General features: G+C 41.4%; 1 protein-coding gene across 2 annotated transcripts in view; it reads right to left on the bottom strand.

Annotated features, from left to right (window-relative positions):
• fbxl17 (F-box and leucine-rich repeat protein 17) overlaps positions 1 to 21,971 on the bottom strand; it is a 195,785-nt gene that overhangs the window by 19,957 nt on the left and 153,857 nt on the right. Inside the window, exon 10 of one of the 2 annotated variants that reach the window (XM_088294826.1) lies at positions 20,690 to 20,838. The exons of the other annotated variant lie outside the window; for it this stretch is intronic. Coding sequence (XP_088150952.1) covers positions 20,765 to 20,838 — 74 coding nt within the window. The 3' untranslated portion in view covers positions 20,690 to 20,764. Of the gene's footprint in view, positions 1 to 20,689; positions 20,839 to 21,971 lie in introns of those variants that run through there. 2 annotated transcript variants of the gene reach the window in all.

The following is a 21,971-nucleotide window of genomic DNA, read 5'->3' as shown; positions in this document are numbered from 1 at the left end:
TATCCCAAATGTAATTACCGGAGCTATGGACTCTTGTTAATTGCATTCCCACAGAGCTTCAATTAGGATTTCAATGAAAAAAGCGAGCACAGGAGATGAACAAAACAGAATTGACACTACAGTGGACCCGTCAAAATTTGGTTCATGGAAAATGGGGACGGACGCCTTTGGGAGATTTCCCGGTCGCATCACATTACATATTTTGAACTATTTCCACTCTACTTAAGTTCTTTTTCAGAGACTTGGTTTCTTCCCATTCAACTTAGTGTAACCAATCCCCCCCTTTAAAAAAAAGAATCAAAGCAGACAGGTGCTTAATGCCGTGAATTAAAGGATGTGCAAGTCAATACATTGTCCGTGCATTTGGCGATTGCTGTGCTGCCCTCACGTGCGCTCAGTTGAATTTCAATTACATGAGACTTCACAGGGAGCACACGTGGCCGTGTAAGAAGTAAAGGAAGCTCGAGATCATTTTGGGGGGGGGGGGGTCTGACGCAAGCTGAAAGGAGTCAGATAATGCATTGGTCAGAACAAACCAAGCGTCGGGCAATCAGACTTGTGGCCATTAGAGCCTAATATCCCTGAGTGCGCGCTTCTCCTCCCTGCTCCTGCCATCACCCTCCATCGGCCGAGTGTAAACTGCGACCACTCCCTTGGGGGGGTAAATGGAAATCGTTGGCCGCTTTTTGCAAGGGAGAAAGGCTTTTCTCTGAAAAAAAGCTTTTTTTGCTATAGCAAAATCCCTTTTGCTCACCTAGGTGGTGGCGGTGGAGTGCAGTCGATGGATGGAGACTTCAGCGCATTTCTCTTTCCAATACAGTCAAAGTGGGCGTTAAGAAATGAATGTTTACACAAGGAGAACATCTTGACCCGTTTGTCCGATAGTTAAGATGAACAATATTTGAACAGAGGTGCTGATATTGATGAAGAAAAATCTGAATTATTGTTCTCACAGAGATATTTTGGAGAGCACCATACTTTCAACTATCTTGAAGAAAATTTTCCAAAAATAGTGGATTTTGACTTCCTGTTACTATATATATATATATATATATGAATTACACAAATTAGTTAATATTTTAATTAGTAATTGTCATGGAGGAAGCAGATCATATATTTTTTTTTCTTTCTCAAAACTTGTGATTGGCAGAGTCTATAAGTGACCATGCGAGCAGGAAATTGTCTTTGCTGACTGCTAATGATTTTCTGTCGACAAAAAGAGATGAAGCGATATGCAAGAACGGCTCACATAGGTGGTGAAAACAAGAGGAGACTGTGGAAGAGTTGGAGGAGAAAAGAGAACGAAAATCGCATTTTGGCAGCCGCAGCTATGACTGAGTGGTGACTACACACTCAGTGACGGTAATGAGGACACACTTGGCTGCCCAGTCTGAAAATGGTTTTGAGAATTGTGTGCGTGCGTGCGTGTTGAGTTGTTTCTAGTAAGAAAAAACAAAACAAAAAGGAGAGAAGAAAGACAGATTGACCCTAAATCCTGTATATCATTCATCCTGACAAAGGCACAGTCAGAATTGTCTTCCATTTAAATCAAAATGCTTTGTTTGTTTAAGATTCTCTTGGGATTTGACTCAGCATGTCTGTGTCAATCAATCACCAAAGAGCCAATCAAGCCAACAGTGATGCAAATGATGGGCCAATCAATGTCTTTGCCTAACCCCGTGTCAAACCACAGCTTTCCAGTTGTGCAATTATTGAAACGCTTATAAGCCGTTTTTAATTGAAAAGAGAAAAAGAGGAAAACTCTTTGGAAAAGTGTTTCGGTCACTTGTTGACACAGGAAAAGCATTTTGGAGACTGAAAGAGAAAATGTTTGAGGGGGTGGAATCAAAGGCGTGTCTGCATTGAGGGTTGTTGTTTTGACGTGATCAAAGTTTCAACGTGCTACTTCCCCAGCAGAGGTTTTATTGAAATAACTGAATGTGTTCTTTAAAGAAGAAAAAAAAACAACACCACTGAGAGCTTTTCTACATGGAAAAAATGTCTTCACTATGTCCTCTTAGTGTATGTAATGAACAAAAGTTTGAATTTCTATGTGATGAAAGCAAGAAGCAACTGGAAATGTGTAAAGGCATCTGTAAAGCTCACCACTGATGTTTCCAGAGCAGCAATTTCGTCAAACAAGAAAGAAGAAAGAAGAAAAAAACCACAGAAGGTGTTTCTATTTGCTTAACAGTTATGACCGACTGAATGTTTATCCAATCATGTTTCAAGTTATATCTGCAGGAGAGAAACACACCATCGCCATGTCAGATACCGACTTGAAACTTTTACATTCCAAAAGCTGCTCGTTACGATTTCAACACAACTCATGCACTGCCCAGATCCAAAGGGTGACCCCTAAAATCTTTGGTGTTCCATTAACTCGTCCTCCTGTTATCTCAAAAGCTCAACACGCACAACCCATTCGTTTTTCCACGGGGTTACTCAAGCGCCATAAACGGCGAATTTATCCAAACATAGGTGGGGTCCGTGACGATGCAAACTGCGCTCCCAGCAGCGGGGTCAGGAGTTGGTCAATCCTGAGATGACCGCAATGTGAGAAGCAACCTTCTGTAATCACTTTATGCTCCTATCTGAGAGCCTGACCTCAGAGCTCCAGAGGTTAAGCATCTTTTTACAGGCTTATTAGATATTCACTTATTACATTGTCCTAAATGATGGTGTGCCATTACAGCTATCTTATTGCGCCCAAGCCATCCCGGTGCCTGTTGGCCGTAACCTTATACACCATATTTTAGCCGGTGATTAAGACAGAGCGTTGACTAAAGACATGATGTTACAGCGCCAAGATTTACGTGATGGACAATGTGCTTGTGTGGAGAAAAAAAACAACCCGGGTAATGGCGCTACAGCAAAACAGGGTCTCATTATGGTTGATGCATCCCAGAGAGAGCAACTGTCAGGTCTAATGTGGAAGACATTCGATTGCTTCTTTGTCTTGTGTTGGGGATACTCAGCCGTGTCCCCAGATGGCCAAAACCACAACGAAGAAGCTGTGTTCATCCACACGAGATTGTTTGTGCAGTTGCAACAAATGATAAACTAAACAAAAGCAACACATTGATTTCAAGAATAGTCCTGATTGCTCTTACAACGTTAAAGGGGAAAGAATCCGACTGAATTTTGAATGCCAACATACCAAAGGAAAGCATGTTATTTCACTGCTGTATTATTCTCTTTCCCTTTTTACAGATTATTCAACTCTTAACTCACAACTTAGCCTTTCATAAAGGGAGGACATAAAAATACGTGCAAAAAATTATAAATAAATAAAAAAAATAAAAATGATAAAAGTGTACAAAACAAGTGTCCCCCCCCAAAAACGAAATGCCTGATACACCGCAGTTGATTAAAAGCCACTGGCAACCATTTGAGGATGTAGTGACATCCTCCACTCCATTCAAAATTACAATGTTTATTTTACAAGAGAACTTGAAGTACTCCAGTCTTAATGACCGCTACAGTGTCCATCTGCTTGTCAGCACTGGCGAATATTTGTCACAGCAGAGTTTACGTGCATGTTCATTTATCGTCCCAAAGCCGTAAACCCTGTGAAAGGTTAACTCAACAAGTATCATGTGGATGTCACTTGTCGCTCCTATAATGTGTGCTTGACCGGGCCAAGACTTGCGGGTCTCATGGTTGCAGTGACTGATTCAATGACACACAATGCTCATCTTCAAAGCTGAGCAGGGTCATGCAAAAAGACCAGAGCTAATGTTATCAAGAATAAAGCACTTAAAACAAACACGCGCAAATGTTTAGACAAGATCCAGATTGTTACTTTTGCCGAGCGGGGATTTATTTTTTTTTTTTTTCATGAAAACAAGTTTGAATTAAAATGCTTGTGGACCGACAGGCATCTGATTGCGTGCGTGTGCGTGTGCATGCGTGTGAATGGACAAACATACACCACATAGAATAGACAGACATGCTTCAATAATGTGTGAAAAAAATGTGTATGTGAATGGACAGACACGCTAACTTGTAAAAGCGTATATGAATAGCCAAACCGTTATTTATGCAAGTGAACTGACAGATGATTATATGTAAATGTTTTACTATGTACCTATGTGAAAAATGAAACACTCGCGAATAACTAACACCAATCTGCATCAACTGCACCTGAACCTGTGCAACCCACTTGACCTGTTTGGCTTTATATGGCCACAAATGCAACTCTTAAAGTTGTCTGAGGCCGCTTTTCTGGTCTGGATGCTCGCCTTCACACTTCTACCTTTCAATCTTTCTGTTGTGAACACACCATCCATCTATCCATTTCTTATATCAGATCGCGAGTGTTGTGAAGCATAGTCCAGGGGGATGGCGGTGTAGACCCTGGACTCGTTGCCAGTCCATGGCAGAAGTGAACACACGGCTCGACGTAATTTTCTGCACTCTTTAATTGGCGATGACCATTCTTAGTTCAAATGAAAATGATGAGGGGAAAAGAGGAGCCAAAGCAAGGGCAGGGACTTCCATATCATGTGGTGTATTCTTGCTCCTGACAGAAGGCAACCTAAAAAGAGTTTGACTCAGAGGAGTGTGCAGCAGAATGGAGAACAGTTGACGAAACATGCCCAATCTGGGATATTAATTAGCTACAGGGCAGAGGGCATGGCCACTTGCCAATTAGCCCAATCTAATCTTTAGCAGCTGACTCCAACCTCTAAACCGCATGCGTGCGATTGCGTGGTATGATCGAGAATTGCGGTAGAAAAAGCACAATTAAAAAAAAAGTAACCGTGATGTTTACGGTGGTCTCGCATTTGAAAAGAATACACACAAACACAGCACAGTGCGACTCCAAGTAGCTGATGTGTGATAACCTTCCAGAAAGAGACGCCAAGTGGAAAGTGGGAAGGCAGATTGTGCAGGTTTGTGAGTGAGTGACAGCGAGGCGGCGCAGATAGAGGAAGAGTGATGGGCAAGGACAGATAGACAAAGTGAAGGGCCGATGGGAAGCGATGGAGCTGTCGCCGAGGTGACCTACAACAAGGTTCCTTTCAGCGCTCATCGGCGACTCTTTGCGACAATGGGACACTTAACAGGTTGACTTTATTCATCAAGGCTCAATTGGGCTGAACATCCTCAGCGCCCGCAGGATGAAAGCACCGACGTGTGTTGCGTTAAGAGTATTTAATGAGACTTGAGACGGGCAAGCGCACTCAATTTGAAGAATCCCAGCAGGGAGAAATTTCAATGAGGAAACGGTGGAAGACGACGATGCAGAACTGCTGCCAAAGTGATTATTGACTGGGTTGAAAGGAAGAACTGAGCCAAACCTTTTGAAAATGTTCACAAAAGATTTTCCATTGAAATTTACGTGGAATTTGATTTCATACCTTTTCAGAATTCTCACATAAGTGACAACCTCCTGACATTTTTGGAAATATTTCATTACATCTTTTGAAGGGACATACCTGAAAATTAGTCTGCGTACTCCTGGAATAACTTTTTATTTACTGCCCTCTCAAAATAAGACAACAGCCACCAATGAGTAGCAGCAATATCTTAATTGCTGGCAACAAAAGTGAGTAGACCTCTAATGAACACGCATTAAAAGCAATTTGGACCCGTAGAGAACAAAGGCGTGACTTTGACCGCAGCTACTTTTTAAATTACAAGATCAAACATGAAGAAAATCTTTTTGCCTTAAACTAACCCAATCAACTGAATCACTATTTGAATATTGGTAAATAAATGTAAGCAATTAATAACATTACACAGCAGCATACATATACAGAGAGAATGGAACCTCTGTCATCTTGAATCATGTATCTATTAAAATGAACAGACTTGTTTTGACATCAAATAATAAGCCCTGAAATGCTGTTGAGATTGTTGGACAACTCTAGCTGGAAGCGTACTGACAACATGAAGCTTTATTTCAAACTGACAGTCCCTGCGCTCCAATGCGTCAGCCCTTTGAAGATATTAATCATCTTCACCTTTTCTACTTCTTCATATCTGTTCATCGGAATCGTGCACGAGAGGAAGACTCTGATGCAAACAGACGAAGCACCAATGAGAAAGAGGCAGAAGCCAGAGAGCATTTTGCTGTACATACATGACTTGTATGAGTCTGACTGGAATTATGTTAGCAGTAGTTATGCTTTTGCTGCTGGATTATGGTTAATCCTTTAGCAAAGGGAGCAGGTCTTAAGGGTAATTACACGCTACTATTGGATCCAGAGCCGAGAAACGGGCCTCTCTCTCTCTCTCTCTCTCGCTTCTGCTTATTTAGTTCCACGGGAAAACTGATGCATTTTACACGCCGCTTAGATGGAGCATGTGTACATTTCTCGAGCCTGGACTGTTTTTAAGATCACTGGGACTAAGCCAGTGCTTCTCAAATTGGGGGGCAGACACCCCTGGGGGGGGGGCGCGGAGCGATGCTGGGGGGGGGGTACGTGTGAAGCTGAGGAACATTCACCGTTTTTTTTCACCGTACTACAATAAAGTGTAATTGCGCATCCACTCCAGTAGGCGGCAGTGATGCTCTCCTTTCCCATTGTCCGCAGCGAGTATTAACTACGGTGTAGGTTTGTCTTGCAACGAAAATACTATGATTTATAGTTGCGGCCGAGAGTGTGGGGTGGGGTGGGGTGGGGTGAGGGCGTGAATTCTTTTCTTCTTGTTAGGGGGGCCGTAAAAGAAAACAATTGAGAAGCATTGGACTAAGCTAATAGGTTTTCAGGTCAAAACTACATCCACTCCTTGTGAAAACCTTTTTGGTACCTTATCTTGAGCCTTTAAACAACTCGTTTTAAACCGCAAGAATCATTAACAAGACTTCCCAGTCATTACGATAACATGTGTCTGGGGGTATCTGTGTGTATGAGTGTGTGTGATATGAGAGAGAGAGAGAGAGAGAGAGTCAGAGGGGGGTATTGCATTGTTTTCAGTGTTGGGGGGGGGTCCACTTAGGCCCTGAATTAGCCGTAAACCAAAAGACCAAATTGCTATAAGTTGCACAACTATTAGGTTAGTCGAGCGTTTGGAGGGGACAGACCCGCCCAAACATGTAATGCCCTTTTTTCCCCATTAATCTGAAACCTGTGTGGTTAGCAGCAGACAAAACAATTTGACACTGTTGTGCGGCAGCCATGAGTCAGTCAGGCGAACGCTGAAGCTGCAGGTTCCTCTTAAAATATGCTTCAATATTGTCAGAAATACACGACAAGAGGCCTTTCACCATTCAAGTGCAAATAGATTCTCGTAAAATTACGAAAAAAACGTTTTAAAAAACAACATGATTAGAAGAGAATAATTAAAATAAACAAATGCATAAATAAATTAAAAAGTTTTTGGGAAAGGAAAAGAGAGAAAACGGAACGGAACGATTAAAATCCCCTAAATGCAAAATGACATCTTAAAAATGTTGCTTTAGTTCTGCTTTATATTCACAATGTCTCATAAAAAACAGAAAACAAAAGCACACCTCTTGAAGTAAGTTAGTCAACACCACAAAGAAAGTCAGAAGCTGAGAAGTTGACTGCACAAAGGTCCATTTGTGAAAAACAAACACAATGAAAGTTAAGTATTTCCCTGCCGGTAAAACGGACTAAACAGATTGTTTTGTTACAACAAACACTTCATTCAGTGACTATCATTTCAAACATCTGCTGTGAATTGCAGCAAGAGAAAAGCGGTCGGAAAATTATTTCATCACATCAAATTGTGTTAAAAGTAATTGGAGAAAGTTCGTTGAAGACACGGGGAAATTCCCGCAAAAATCAAGAAAAAGGGAGGAAATAAATACGACTTCAAGCGTTTTGGCTCGGACCTCAATAAAGTTATTGTTGTCATAAGCAGGAATGATTTTGAAAAGTTTAAAGGGGTCTGGTTAAGAATTGCAACTATGAGAGAGGGTTACTAAAGAACTCACCTCAGTATGTCCAATATGGACTTCATTTAAGAATTTACCCCCCTTCCGATCAAAGTCAGCAAAGATTATCTTGAGCAATTGTGAGGTTCACACCAAATGCGTCGCAAGCGTTTCCGGCAGTCTGATTGAATTCAAGTTAAAGGAGTTTGCGCGGGTGGGCGCGGCTGCATGCCGGGCGGCGCAAATGATACGTTTAGAGTGATGGGACGCGGTGAGAAGCATCATTGTCGTTGTTAAAAAAAATGTACGTGGGGTTGATATTAGCATAATACGACAGAGACAATTAGCATCTGATGTAACGAGAGAATCCAGTAACTTTTCAAAATCTCAAATAATAAATAAAACGGAAGTAGTGTTTTCTTTCAACTGTGTGGCCTGCCACGGCCAAGTCCAAAGTGGTAGTTGGGGACCACTGCTTCAGACAACGGATCATTTAACAACTTTCCTTTTCCTAAATACCATGAAATGACTCATTTCATCACATCGTACCGAGTCAGTCTTGAAACTCATCTTCAAATTTGTCTCTATCTGTATTAGACGGCCCTCAAGTAGGCAAGGCAAAAAGCCAAAGATCAGAAAAATTTAATTTAAAAAAAAAAAAAAAGGGGGAGAAGAGACAAATGTTTAATTCTATACACTGTATTCAAATATGTAATTACTGTAAAAAATTTTAAAGTTCAAAGATAGTGTTCTTTTTCTTATTAAAAACATTTTTTGAAAGTTTCAATGGAAGTTCTATATATTTCAATGGGGAAAGATGATTTGAGATACACATGTTTTGAGTTATGAGCGTGGTCAAGGAACATTAAACTCATATGTCAAGGCAGTATTTTGTATATTTCAAAATTGGGGAAAAAAATGGTGTCTGAAAAACTAAAATTGTCCTTCAAAGTTTCAAGCTCTTCTGGAAAAACATAAAAAGGCAGCCAAATAGAGTTGACACAATTAAAAATCGATCCACTCTCACACAGCTTCATCCTCAGTCAAGAGAGTTCTGAGAAAGAGAGATTATTCTCAGAGAGCTGAGGAAAGATGTTCAAACTGAAGTCATCATGAGCCTCGGCCTCTTCTGAGTCTCCTCTGTGGCATTTCCTGCTCCTTAATCTCTCCAGAGGACGATTCAACATTCAGGGTCGCCGTCATCCTCTCACACTAACGCTCGGGTGACCTTTGACCTCTTTGTGACAGAGGTGGGCCCGTGTCGCCACGCTGTTTAACATCCATATGCGCGTGGCTGGTGTACACTTCCGATTATTTACGAGACATACAAAGTTGACCTTTTACGTGCACTTTAATCTTCCCCTCAGGTTAGAAGCAGGAACAACCGACTGACCTAGCAAACGTTATTTATTATTTATTCTATATATTTCCTCTGACAATGAAGTGAGCGCATTCCGGAGGATTGACCTATCTGAAAAAGAACTAAACAGGCCCCTTTCTTCGCAGTTATTTTGTTAGCCACTGCACAAGCGAAAACATGCCACAGTGACAATCATTCCGCGCCAGGCAACCAAGGAAACAAACATTTTATTGGAACCACTAAATCCTGCTGGCACAAAGAAGCTGATTTTTCTTCCCCCCTCTGAGTTAACAGCCTGCATTTGTAAATGATGTGAACATGTGCTTATTTTCCTTTCGGCTTGCTTGGGGTAACGATTTCCATTTTATAATACAGTTGGCTGACTTATGTGGAGGCAGAAATTAGGTATTCGTTTGTATTGATTTCTATTGCTTTCATTTCTATTTAAAGTGGTCCATATGACTCATTTATTGATTTGATATGTCAAATCAACAGAGCTGGGCACTCAGTCCCGCAGGCGACATGGCACGGACAAGGTGACAAATTTTAAAAAAGGGTTCGTTGATTTTAGTCCGGCCCACAATCCCTATAACACCACCAATGGGTATTTTTTTGCATTGGGCACGTTCACAGTGATGAAGAAAGAAGACGACAAATAATAATAAGAAGGAGACGAATAAGACAACAATAAGCCCATAATAAGGTAAGCAGATTTGAAGAGCAAATTAGCCTGCTAATGATGTTTAAATAAACCTCTGCCGTTAGTATCTCTCCTGCGGACAACTTTTTTTTTAACATGGCCGAAAGAGTGCCAAGATTGCGTCCGGAAAATACAATCCAGATCTGAAATATATCGCACATATTTTGCATTTATTTGACATTTTATTTTGAATCAAACAGAGCATGATGAATTTTGATTTTTCATATTCAGAAGCTCATCTAATTTGCTGATCTAATGTCACATCTTACTATATTTAGCCCCCTTAGATACAAAGTCCATTCTGAATCTGGATGAAACTTGAAACTGCCTTTTTATCCATTATCATAGAACATTGTAGCATCTTCATTAGTTTGCAAGAGGCTTCAAAGGGGATTTGAACTCAGAGTGCTCTTCGTCTTCATTATTATCGAGTTTTATTTAGTCTGAAGAAGTTATTCCGATTTTCGAGTACATGACTCTCATTACCGTTTGAATCTGACTTCTTCGTTTGCTTGTGGGACGCGTGCACATCGATCGAACGTTGGCGCTGTCATGAGAGCGACAGCTGTTGCACGTCCTAATGCTGCCGTATACAAGCTGTCCGTACGGAATCCGATCGAGTGGCTAAGAACGTATTCCCTGAGGGAAGGAATGGGTAGACCAAACACTGGACGGACACTCGCCCATAAAATGCACAAAAAAGAGGAGTGGGGTTAGAGGAGAGGGCAGGGGTCAGAACGCATGCAGCAGATGAACCACAAACATAAAGGCTCCAAAATGAGAGACATTTTTGCCCTAATTTGTTTTAGGAGCTTTTCAATCCCAAACGTGACACACTTTTCATTAGGTTAAAATCCCTTATCTGTGCCGCACTTGGCAAAAAAAAACAAACAATGCGAGTAATATTAATAGAGACAGCAGCGATAGCAGAGATGGACAAAGCGAGAGAGAGAGAGAGAGACATTTAAGTGTTGTAATTGAATAGAGGGAGAGAGGTCCTGAGTGCTTGCAGTGATTAATATAATTCAAATTGATTATCCCCTGGACTCTCTGCTACTTTTCTGATTTTTATCCCAATGTTCAGCATGTTCCTCGTAAGGTGCACGTGTGTTCCGGGTGGGGGGGTGGCATGTGTGGGACTGAGTGCATTTTTTTTTTTTTTTTAAGGATCGGGAGGGGGAGAGAGTGCCCTCTAGTGCTTGATGCTTCTTTTACCCTCAAATGGAGAGCATGATAAGCTGGCTCGTTTCCCATAGTGGCAAATTGAACAACGTTGAAGAGCTGATTGTCTAAAAAAATGACGTGGAAAATTGAATAACAACATCATGTTATTTAGAGATTGTCTGTCATTTTATTTTTGTTTCAGGGTTGCAGGCTTCCTGACCATTTCTGACCACCATCCTTGCAACCTTGAAAAAATGTTTCATTATTTCAAAAAGTAATATTTTGAGAATTTATACAAGCATACTTAAACTGATTAACATAAAAATGTGCCGGCCTGCTGTAATTGTTGAATACAATCGGCACAGACCCCAAACAAGGATATAGATTATACAAATGCATAAAATATGAGCGATAATAATTGAATGCAGGGCTTGCCAACCTTGGAAAACCTTGGGATTTGTCAACTTTAAAATTGCAAATGTTGCATTGATTTGCATTCTTCATCATTGCACATTACAGTAGTAAGAGGCAAAAGCTTGTATTAAAAGTTCTATAACTGAGACTGAGGCTGCAAAAGTGAAAGAAACATGGGGGTACACACATACGCACACAGTAGACTGTAAAATATATTCTTTTAGTAAATGTTTCTCCATTTTTATTGGTCTTATTTCAGCAGAAAAGACAAGCGCAGGGGCGGACGTGCGTGAGACTGGAGAAGATTCAGGTTTCATTTGCACCTCTGGAGTAAACGAGAAGGATTTATAGTCGGGGTGTGAAACCATCATTCATATTCGCGTTTCCATTTAAGTGGCTCACGTCTCGCACCGACTCCATCTGCTTGGAGGCTGCGAACGCGGAGACAGAGCTGAAGCCACAGCAGCCCCCTGCAGCCCAATGTTGTTCTACCTGCTTGCCAGCAGTGGGCAGCTACAAACATGCACACAAATATGTGTACTGCAATTGTGAAAAAAAAATCATAATAAAAAAAAAAAAAAAAACAAGATAGATGTTGCCAAGAGTTTTTATTTAGGAACGACGTCAAAAGGTAGTAGAACCTTGAAGTTTGAACACATTCCGTTCTGCTTGTTGTGATTTCAAAACAATTGTTCCCTGTACAGTACATTTCACCTTTTCTTCAATTATTTTAAGATAAAATAAAATTTGATTTGTTTGAATAAAGTTTTCATTTCATCAAAAAATTATTGTTTGAATAATCGTGATTTGAATTATGACTAAAATAATTGTAATTAATATTTTTTTTTTCAAAATCGAGCAGCCCTCGTACAACCTAAGTGGTGTTAAGGAGTTAATTTTCTTGTGTTAATTTGTGCAACATGAAATAACCTATAGAAATGACACTTTGACTTTTGGAATTGTAATTTTTTTTGCATAGCAATTAAAACCATGTTTGGATTGTCAATGTTCTGTAGTAAGTTATTAAAAGTAGAAGCTAATTTTACTTTTTTTTCTCTCTTCAAATCGGGCTGTAATAAAAGGATTGTTGTTACGTCCTGATTTTTTTTTTTTACTGGCATGTAAAGCCAGCGATCAAAATCCACATAAACACAAACAAACCATTTCCGGCACACAATCTCATTTTAGCTGTAAACACACCCTCGCACAGATGAAGCAGCTCCATGTGGAATATATGAGAGGGTCTCGGGTGACGTGTCAAGAGAGTTCAACCTGTGAGTGTGTGCAAGGTACTGATTGAGCGCCTTCATTTTATATGGAGAAACAGGACAGAGGCCAAGGGTGCGTTCATATAAATGATGTAGAAAGCACTTGTGTCTACAGCTCAAATACTGCATGCTTGGCGATAAAGAAAACAGAGGCGGGGAGGGAGCAAACTGCAATCCAAGTTGGGAAACATTGAAAACCTTTAGAAAAAAAAAAATGCCTGTGAACAAAGTGTTGACACCCACCCACGTGATGGCATCTCGCTCTCAGCAGTGTAAAAACATTATTATAACAAACGTATTATGTCCTGCGAGTTTGTAAGATTGGAAAAAAAAACACAACACAACAATATAACCACTTTCCAAAAACTCTGTAGAGGGCTGACATGTGGGCCACAAGAGAGTTTGCATTGGAGCGCCAATCGAGATAAAGGTGCAAATCTAGGAATTCATTTGCAATTGTTTGCCCTTATGTTCCGCTTTGTGGCCAAGTAGAGCAGTGACCCACAACCATCAGCAGATGGAGATATTTGAGAAAATGGTTACTGTCGGCACTAAACGCAACATCACTGTCAAACGAGAAAGGCACATTTCTTGGCCTCAAGGAGGTTGGCAAGAAGCTAGTGTTCCAAAATTCAATACTCAAGTGGACCAAATGTGAGCAAGACATAAGCATTACCTAACAACAGTTAGATCCGAAAAAGGAATTTGACTGGATGTGGGTCATCCCATAAGTGATGACAAAATGGGACTTTTAACTTTGCATCTGACTATGCCTCATATATGGTGTAACCCGTTTAGGAATAATATTATATTTAATGTATAAATGGTCATTAGATGAGAATGAAGGCAAAAAGGGAAGCCCAAAGCATCAGCGCAAACCTGCAAGTGCTCGTGTTCACTAGTTTGCGCAACTTTTGCTCGTCGTGAAGCGCCCACTAAATGACATAACGTCACGTGACTTGAAGGGAAGTGGACTCAATTGGCCAACTCGCTTTGTTAAAGTGGATTTGTGTTGGTGGTGCCGAATAACTGATTAAACGCAAACGATTAATCCACAATTAATCGTTTATCAAATTAATCAAAAATTATTTTTCATAATCAATTAATAGTTTAATGGTCAACAGTAAATATTATCCAATTTATGTAGAAACTGTGCTGATTATCTTTGTGTTGAATCAAAATAAAAATGTGCAATTACTTTAGAAAAGCATAATCAATGTTCCGGCCTATTTTCTGACAAGTTACAGACCAAACCAGTAACTGAATCTAATGTTTGAGCATTTTCTGTCAATTTCTCCTGTTTTTAATGAAGGAGTGTAAAATAAAATTACGGGTAAATCCATAATTTTCATTGCTGATTAAAAAAGACAAAATAGTATTTCAAATTGAGTCACTATTCTATGCATTATAATATATGACTTTTATAGAAAGCCTACTAAATGATTTTGAGGTTTGACCATGAGGTTGGTAGTTGCCTCGAACTTACAAACAGGCAAAAGTACCCCAATTTGTTTTTTCACAGTGTAATTACACCTCAAAACATGTAGTTAAAACTACGGTTAAATTTGGAATTTTCACGCTACCAATCCATTTCACCTGTAACATAAAACACATTGCAAATGAATAGCTGCAGCAAATTTGAAACAGACATACAAAAACTGGATTGCACTAAGCCTCCCGCTGCAAAAACCAAACGTTGGTTTCATCCACCTCGCCAATTTGCAGCTGGTTCCGATTTTCCTTCCATGACTGACTTGACTTCATGAGGCAGTGCTGGCATCCGCTCCGAGTCAGACAAGCCAAGTGAATGAGTCTCTAAGTTGCTCTCAATTATTTCGTTCGCTCTTTATCTTTTTTATGCTGGGGAAATTGGCGCATCAGAGCCAACCTGCTTTTCACTAACTGGAAAGTCCACAAAACATCATTGGGTCAGCACAGGATTTGACCCCCAAAAAAGCCTCAAATGTATTGTAAAATACAAAAAGATTCAGTTGTCCCGTTTAATGACCTCCTACACGCTCAGTACAGAAAAGCCTCACACGCTAAACCCCCACCACTGAATGAACTATTCTGAAGAAGAAAGAAAGGCTCCGGACCCGTCAGCAACGTCGGGATGGCTCCGGCTCAATCGAACCTAATGGCCAATTAGCCTGCATGTACGCTAATGGTTCCCATTAACTGGCGTGCGAATGGGAGTGGATTGGAGGAGGATTATTTGGATGTTTCGCTGCACTGCAAACTGTGTATGACCAAGTATGCATACGGCAAAGCTGCGACGCTGGCGCGCACACGTTATATTTCGACACGCATTCCATCATTTCCACCGCAGTTAAATCTACATACAGGACAACACACTTTTCCCACTTTCATTCCAATTTCAGTAGTGCGACTCAGGGTTGTTCTATTATACGACAAACACAGGAAGTCCAAATATGGGCGGAGTTTATGAGCCTCTTAAATGAGACCGTTTGACATGTTTCAGAGGTCAGGTGACTTAGAATTGTTTTGTGTTTTATTCAATGGCATGATTTTAGTGATTGAAACAGATTCTATTCAGACTTAATAAATTGTGCTTAAAATGATGGTTGTTATTTGATTTTTTAAAGTAGGGTTGATTCCATCACAAATTTCTATTTGATGATTTGTTCTATTTTCATCTGCAGAGAGTTTGAGTTTCGCAACATGGTCCGAAGGATGCTCAGGGAGTTTGTCTGAATGCTCGGACGCATGGAAAATTAGAGAGAACATTGGCGTACGGTCTAGGCAACTTGGGCAACTGGTATCCGTGTTGAGTTATTCAGCAAACCAGAGTAAAATATGAAGGTCACCTTGAATTGTCTAATGTCATGCCTCAAGCCATATATGTCGCGTAGATGCTGTCGAAATGTGGGGAGCCTTGATTGCGGGAGCTATATCAAATGCTCTGTAAGTGGAAAGGTATAATGAGATCTCTCAGTTCTCATTATTCGCGTTCGGTGACAATTCTGAAATAGTTTTGAAGAACGGCCACTGATTTTGCGTGGTAGAAAACAACAGCAGCAATTCTGGTGCCATTACAAAGGCGGCACAGCCAAGCAAAGCTTCGTATTGAGCAAAACAATCAAGATGGGTTTCTTTTATGAAAAACTATCTTCCATGAAGTCCCCCCAGAGTGCAAAATAACTTTTTTTTCCCCAAACTTTACTTCACTGGAAGCCCATAAAGATTACATTTCCTCCCTTTGATTAGATACTTTTTCTTACTACTCACTGATCATTTTAAGTATCTCATAATAACTTGTGCACTACATCGTTTTTTTATACCGTATCGTTGCTCAGTCAGAAGCAATTGCTATCAGTATGAAATATTTGCGGTTACGGCTTGTAACCCACTGGCGCCCCGAGAGAACTTGCTCCGTTATTTCCTAGCGCTTTTCTTAAAATGTCTCTCTACAGAAGTCGTTAGTACACTTACAGGCCACATTGAATAAATTCTAGGGATCAGATCTGATCAAATTATATTGTGGTACAGTAGCAGTAGTTTTCACACCTCTTAAGACAAACGTGCATAGAAAAACACAAATTCAAGCTTGTCAAAGGCCTCTCGACACACACTTTGACACACGACGACGGTGGAACATGTTCACCCACAGCGTCTGCCTTCCCAATCACCTCGGCTGCAATTAATCAAAGCTTGTTCTATTTCCTCTACAAGTTAAGCTTGTCACAGTTACCTCTCACTCTTTCATCATCCCTCGCTCCTTAAAAAGCCGCACGCAGGATGGCGAGCCCTGCGGGGCCGCGATATGACACGTCGACACAAAGCGCCGGCTACGGTTTAAATCATACTGACATGCAGATTTATCACTGTTTAACTTGTCCGAAGTGTCTCCTCTAGTTGGAGCAGATCTGACTGCGAGAGCCGGTCGTCGTTCCTCTGGGGAACACGCGAAGCCGCTGCCAGGCTGCCCTCACGTCTGCCGCAACATACTAACAACAATAGCCGCAACATGCACACGTGTGAGAAAGTTGTAAGTCAGAAAGCTCCTTGCTTTGTCACATGCTTGTAGGTTGATTAAATGCACAGCTAACTAAAAACGAATAATTCCAGAAGGTAAAATAGTCTAAATCGTCCAACGCACACTTGTAAATGATGTCTATAGCTGTTCATTTTGGTTGCTATGCGATATTTTTGTACCTTGATACCAGAGCTGGGCACTTGACCCTTTTTTCACCGGTCAGTCCTCCGCCCTCCGGCCGCGACCTAGGAACCCTCCCGGCCTCAACCCCCACCCTGCCTTATTCATAAAAATTGTCGGCTAATTATGGCCTTATGAATTAACTTAAAACCGTGAAGACAAAAAAAATCCATTCTGCCTTTTCTTTCTTTCTTTTTTTATTCATTTATTATTTTAAGGGAAGGTGTGTCGCTTACTTTCATATTAAACAGAATGCCGTGTTTCGACTAGTGAGGCGGCATAGAACATATTCCTTTAAAAAGAAGTCTGGTTTATTACCGTGCTCTGTATTGAGCTCAATAGGTTGCGGCAGTCCGTTCTTGGCCTTCCTCATCAGGAACAAGTCCAGTTTCCATTGTTCTTGGTCCTCTGACAGTTATGCATAATTCACTAAGAATGCAAAGCACATTTTTACATGCTACAGCACATACAGTACTGTGAGGTCACACGAATGCACGTAGTAGATAAGCGCCGCCGCACTGTGATCTATGTATGATGGATGTGCTTTTAAACTGGATCCCACAGGATAGAACCCGGGGGAATTGTTGAATGAATGCTGATGGCAAAGCAAAGAGTAACATAATGAAATTAAAGGGGTTAAAAGAGGAGGAAAAAAAAAAAAGACAGCGATGAGAGACAAAAGGAAGAAATCGAGCCACCTGCATGTGAAGTGATGCTCGATACATGAAATCTTTAAAAACAAATGGGACTTAAACGTTGATTAAAGTAATAATTCCTCCAGTTTTGCAAAGTAGGAATGACTAAGACAGGGTCTGGAAGAAAATAATGTAGTGCGCCTTCCATCCCTTGAAGCAATCAATATAATTGTAAAGCTGCCAAATCCCAGTGGCGACTCGCACGTCAATCTATCACAACAGATAACAGTCAAAATCAAGTGGACTCGGATATATTGTAGCTGATGGATGGATAGAAAAAACAATCAGGTGCTGCTCAATTCACTAACTCAAGCATAAAGGATCCCGGAAGAAAAGTACACGGTGGTGAATCGCTGGCCGATCAGGAGGTGGAAAGGAGCGGCGAGGGGAGGGAGTTAAAGGGAGGAAGGAGGTGAGCCGCCTGCCGTGTTTCACCCGGCGACAGGGGGTCTGCTTTTAGATGGATGGGCCCCGGCTATTGATAAGGTCAGACCTCATTTGCGCCAGACCTTTTACATTTCGTGAAACGTTGGCCCGGCCATTGGGCTGTCGGGGCCAATTCGTCGCGGTGAAAAATGGACTGGCTCGGCGAAAAACGGTGACTCCATCACAAAAGCACGGCCTGTCACTGTAAGTCGTCATATAAAATAGAAGCAGCTCATTTCAAATCTCCACAGCACCTCTATCTACAATCAGTCCCCCCCCCACACACACACCCCACTTGGCTCCCCCCTCCCCTACCTGTGCACTCTACAGACAACTGCAAAGCATTCATCCTAACACAATATCACATTGTCAATCAAGCCTGCCTATTTTTACCTCACTACAGTTGCCAACATTATTTTGCGACAGTTTTCTGATTACAGAAGTCAAAACGCCAAAGCGCAAAGATAAAAGTGCAAGATATTCAAAGGGAGAAAAAAAGAAACTGAAGGACTCCTTTCAATTAACATAACAAAGCTCACGCCAGTGAGCGTATGTCAAAATGGCCATGATCTGTGTCATGGCGAAGGTTGAATACTAGGCCTACGTGCAGAACAGGAGGAAGTAATAGTGCAATTAGTGAAGTAGGATATCTTCTCAAAGAGAGGCAACTCTTCATTTAACCCTTATTGACCCTTCTGGGAGAGACTCATCAATCCCGCCTTTAAAGAAGGTCACTTCCCATTATTGTTAAATAATGTAAGAACATAACCTTGGCAGGCGGCTGGATTCATGAGGACATCGAGGAGGTGTGGAACATTACGTCGAGCTTCAAGAGCCGGTCGAGAAATGGCCGGATAAATCGAGAGAAAGAGGTGGCAGCTCGGGGCGTGGCTTAGATAGGACTAGTGAGAAATGACGGCCAGCCCTTCAAGACTAAGATGAGCGTCGATAGATTAACCCGGTAAACTTGTGATTTTCAAAGGGGGAACGTTTGGAACGCTGAGTGGACATCGTGGAATTAGCTGCATTTTGCGAGATTACCTTTTGCAATCACTCAATGGTTGTTTTTCTTGGTGGAACTGAAAACAACGCTGAAAATGGATACCTTACAAAGGTCCATTTATTTATAAAGTCGATTCTTGGAGAGGCAAAAAGCAACCTCTCAGACTGCGATCCAGAGGAAGTCGCTCTCTAATTGGTTTAAAGACCAGCTGATCCGTGTCAGCTTTTAATATAAGTTACTGCCAAGACTTGCATCACAAACAACGGCGTACATCAGAGAGTATAAAGATCACTTTATTTTCATTCCTTTAGCATTAAAGTTCATAAAATTCTGACCCTTTCTGCTCTTCTGAACAAGGACGCATAACTCGAGCCCGCTGGACTGTAACTCTATGACTAAGACATAGTTATGGCAAATGTCCAAAACATAATAAAAGCTCTTCCATAAAATGGGCCGACCATCCGTGCTCCAGATATACGTTGCAGATGAATTTCTGCGGCCATTTTCATTAGAGCGAACGCCAGCATTTATATGTGGACATTTCTGAGAGTTTAAAGCACAACGGAGGGGACGGACGGTCTCATAAAACATGAGAGGATGTCTTCCACCAAGCATCAATTCTGACAAAATGAATGAGAGAACGGCCTGGCTTCCACATCAAGACTGGAATCCATCTAAACTCCATCGGAAATATTTTTAACTTTGATATGCAACACTAAGAAATGCTGCCGCATTCGCCAAAATAGCGGCTGCAGAACTGCATCAACAATAAAAAGGAGCCCACTGTGATACTTAACTGTCGACCCAGCATTTGTTTGCCACTGTACAATAACGCTTCGGCTCACCTCAGCTGTACTTCCGCTTCAAAATCGTACCGTGGAAAACCGCTAAACTCACGCTTGAGTGCATCGGTCGGAATGAGATGACAATGGAGGACAACTAGGGTCCTCTGGTATTTACTTCTCGGCATGTGTCTGTTGGCCACAGTAACAAGAAACATTTTATTGGAGCGCAGACAAGAAAATGAACCGCTGCGGCAAAGTCGAGGCTGTGGAGTGCAATAATGCAGTGACAAGAGCGAAGGCGAAGCAACAAGGTAAGTTAACATGAGCAATATTGCTTGGAGTAACAGAAATGGGGGAAAAATCCATCAGAACTCATAAGTCAAAGTCCAACTATTAAGAATATCAAGCCCAACAGTATACCTGCATAAATATTTCTGAAAACAACACTGGCTTTTACTGCAGTATCGTGTTTCTAGCCTTTGGCACACGGCACACGTGAGGACAATTCAAGTTGCAAACACAGAAATGATGAGGATAATGTGATTGCCATTTACAATTCTAGTTCTATGCAAACTGCAATGCAACCAGTTATTCAACATTTCTAGATGCAGTATAATCAATGTCTATTGTGTGCGGATGTGCTTGAGCTAACGCGGGACAGAACACTTCGCACTGCTTCATATGGGCCGGCTATCCCAAAATTGCAGCGCACCGGCGTCACAACCCAGTTTGCAACTGACCATGATGATAAAATTGTCTCCCCCCCCCCCCCCGTCTCCCTTTCCGGGACAACAGCCCACTAGCTCTTGCGTAGGCTGCCGACTGACCCCGACTGCTGCCATTTCAAGCGGAGACCTCTGAGCTGAAATCAATAGCTAGTGCTGAGGATGGAGCTTGTTTGTCACCCTGTCCCTGGTCTGTCAGTCACCATTCTTCATGTCCTCCACCGGCTGCTGATACACAACCAGGCTGAGGGTCTGTCCAAGAAAGGGCCCTAGGGGAGATGGAATGATAATTCATTCATTCACTGCCATTGACGGATATAGAAGGCAAAAATTACATTCATTTTACCCGGGTTGGCAGTGAGTGAGTTAACTATTGAGAGATCTCTTAATGCAATTGATAAATGAGCGAGAGCCCTAAAAGCAACACAGCATGTTCGATGCGGGTTGTTTGGATGGAAACAAGCGATATAACCACATGCACCCAATTTGGAAAGGCTGATGAGCAAGTGCGTTTGAGGCTAATTATCACTTACTCCGTGGTTCCGCATGGTTGATTTTTGTAACGCCACTGGTTGGTGAGCTATAGCAGGATTAGCAACTCATCCATTTACAGAAAAACGTGTTTGAATTGAAAGAAAACTTGGATGAGGCTGTTCAAGCCTGTGAAATCCAATTTAATCAGATGAAAAACTCCTCAGCGATCGGCTTTCTTATTCAAAAGCAAGTCGTAAAATAAAATGCAAGCAGAATGTAGCTCATGTATTGCAAGGTAAGGCGTTAGGAGGTTCTTTCCACAAAAATGACGACGGCACTTTGAGGAGATTCGTCTGAAGAAGGGTACATAGCTAAACAGCTTAAACAGTTCATTTGAAAGCGTGTCAAGTACCACCAGCAACTCTGGCGCTCACTGGATGCTGGCACTTTATTCCCTGTAGTGAAAGCTTCAGCAAAGGGTGGATAAAAAGCAATATCTTCTCAAATACCACATCAGAACCATTTCCTGGCACATGGAAAATGCCAGCAGAATGCAAAAGGTGTTTTTTTTTTTCCTCCCTCCCTCGAACAGAGGCAGTCTCAAACAGTCTTGGGCTAAACAATCAATGAAATTGAATTGTTTTATTCATGATTTTAAAAAGTACATGTTTCTCCATTCTGCCAGAAGTGTCCTTCAAAAAGAGACTTTGTCTTCGGACTATAACGCTACACTCCAATTCAGTTAAAATTGGTTGCGACTCCACCAACTCAACAGAGAACTATCTTCAGTCTTTCTTTAATCTTCTGCAGATGTGCGTAATAATTAATGTAATTCACAATTCTCCTTTTTCTCTCTCTCTTAGGAGGTAACTTAGGTAGTCCACCCCATGGCTTCCATTAAGGTCTAGGTACTGTGGAGGACTAGGCA

This window comes from Idiotropiscis lumnitzeri, chromosome 1 (genome assembly GCF_059441095.1).
Source record: "Idiotropiscis lumnitzeri isolate Australia: NSW breed Sydney's pygmy pipehorse chromosome 1, RoL_Ilum_1.0, whole genome shotgun sequence".
Classification (NCBI taxonomy): Eukaryota; Metazoa; Chordata; class Actinopteri; order Syngnathiformes; family Syngnathidae; genus Idiotropiscis; species Idiotropiscis lumnitzeri.
This window is presented reverse-complemented; position numbering and strand designations above follow the sequence as displayed.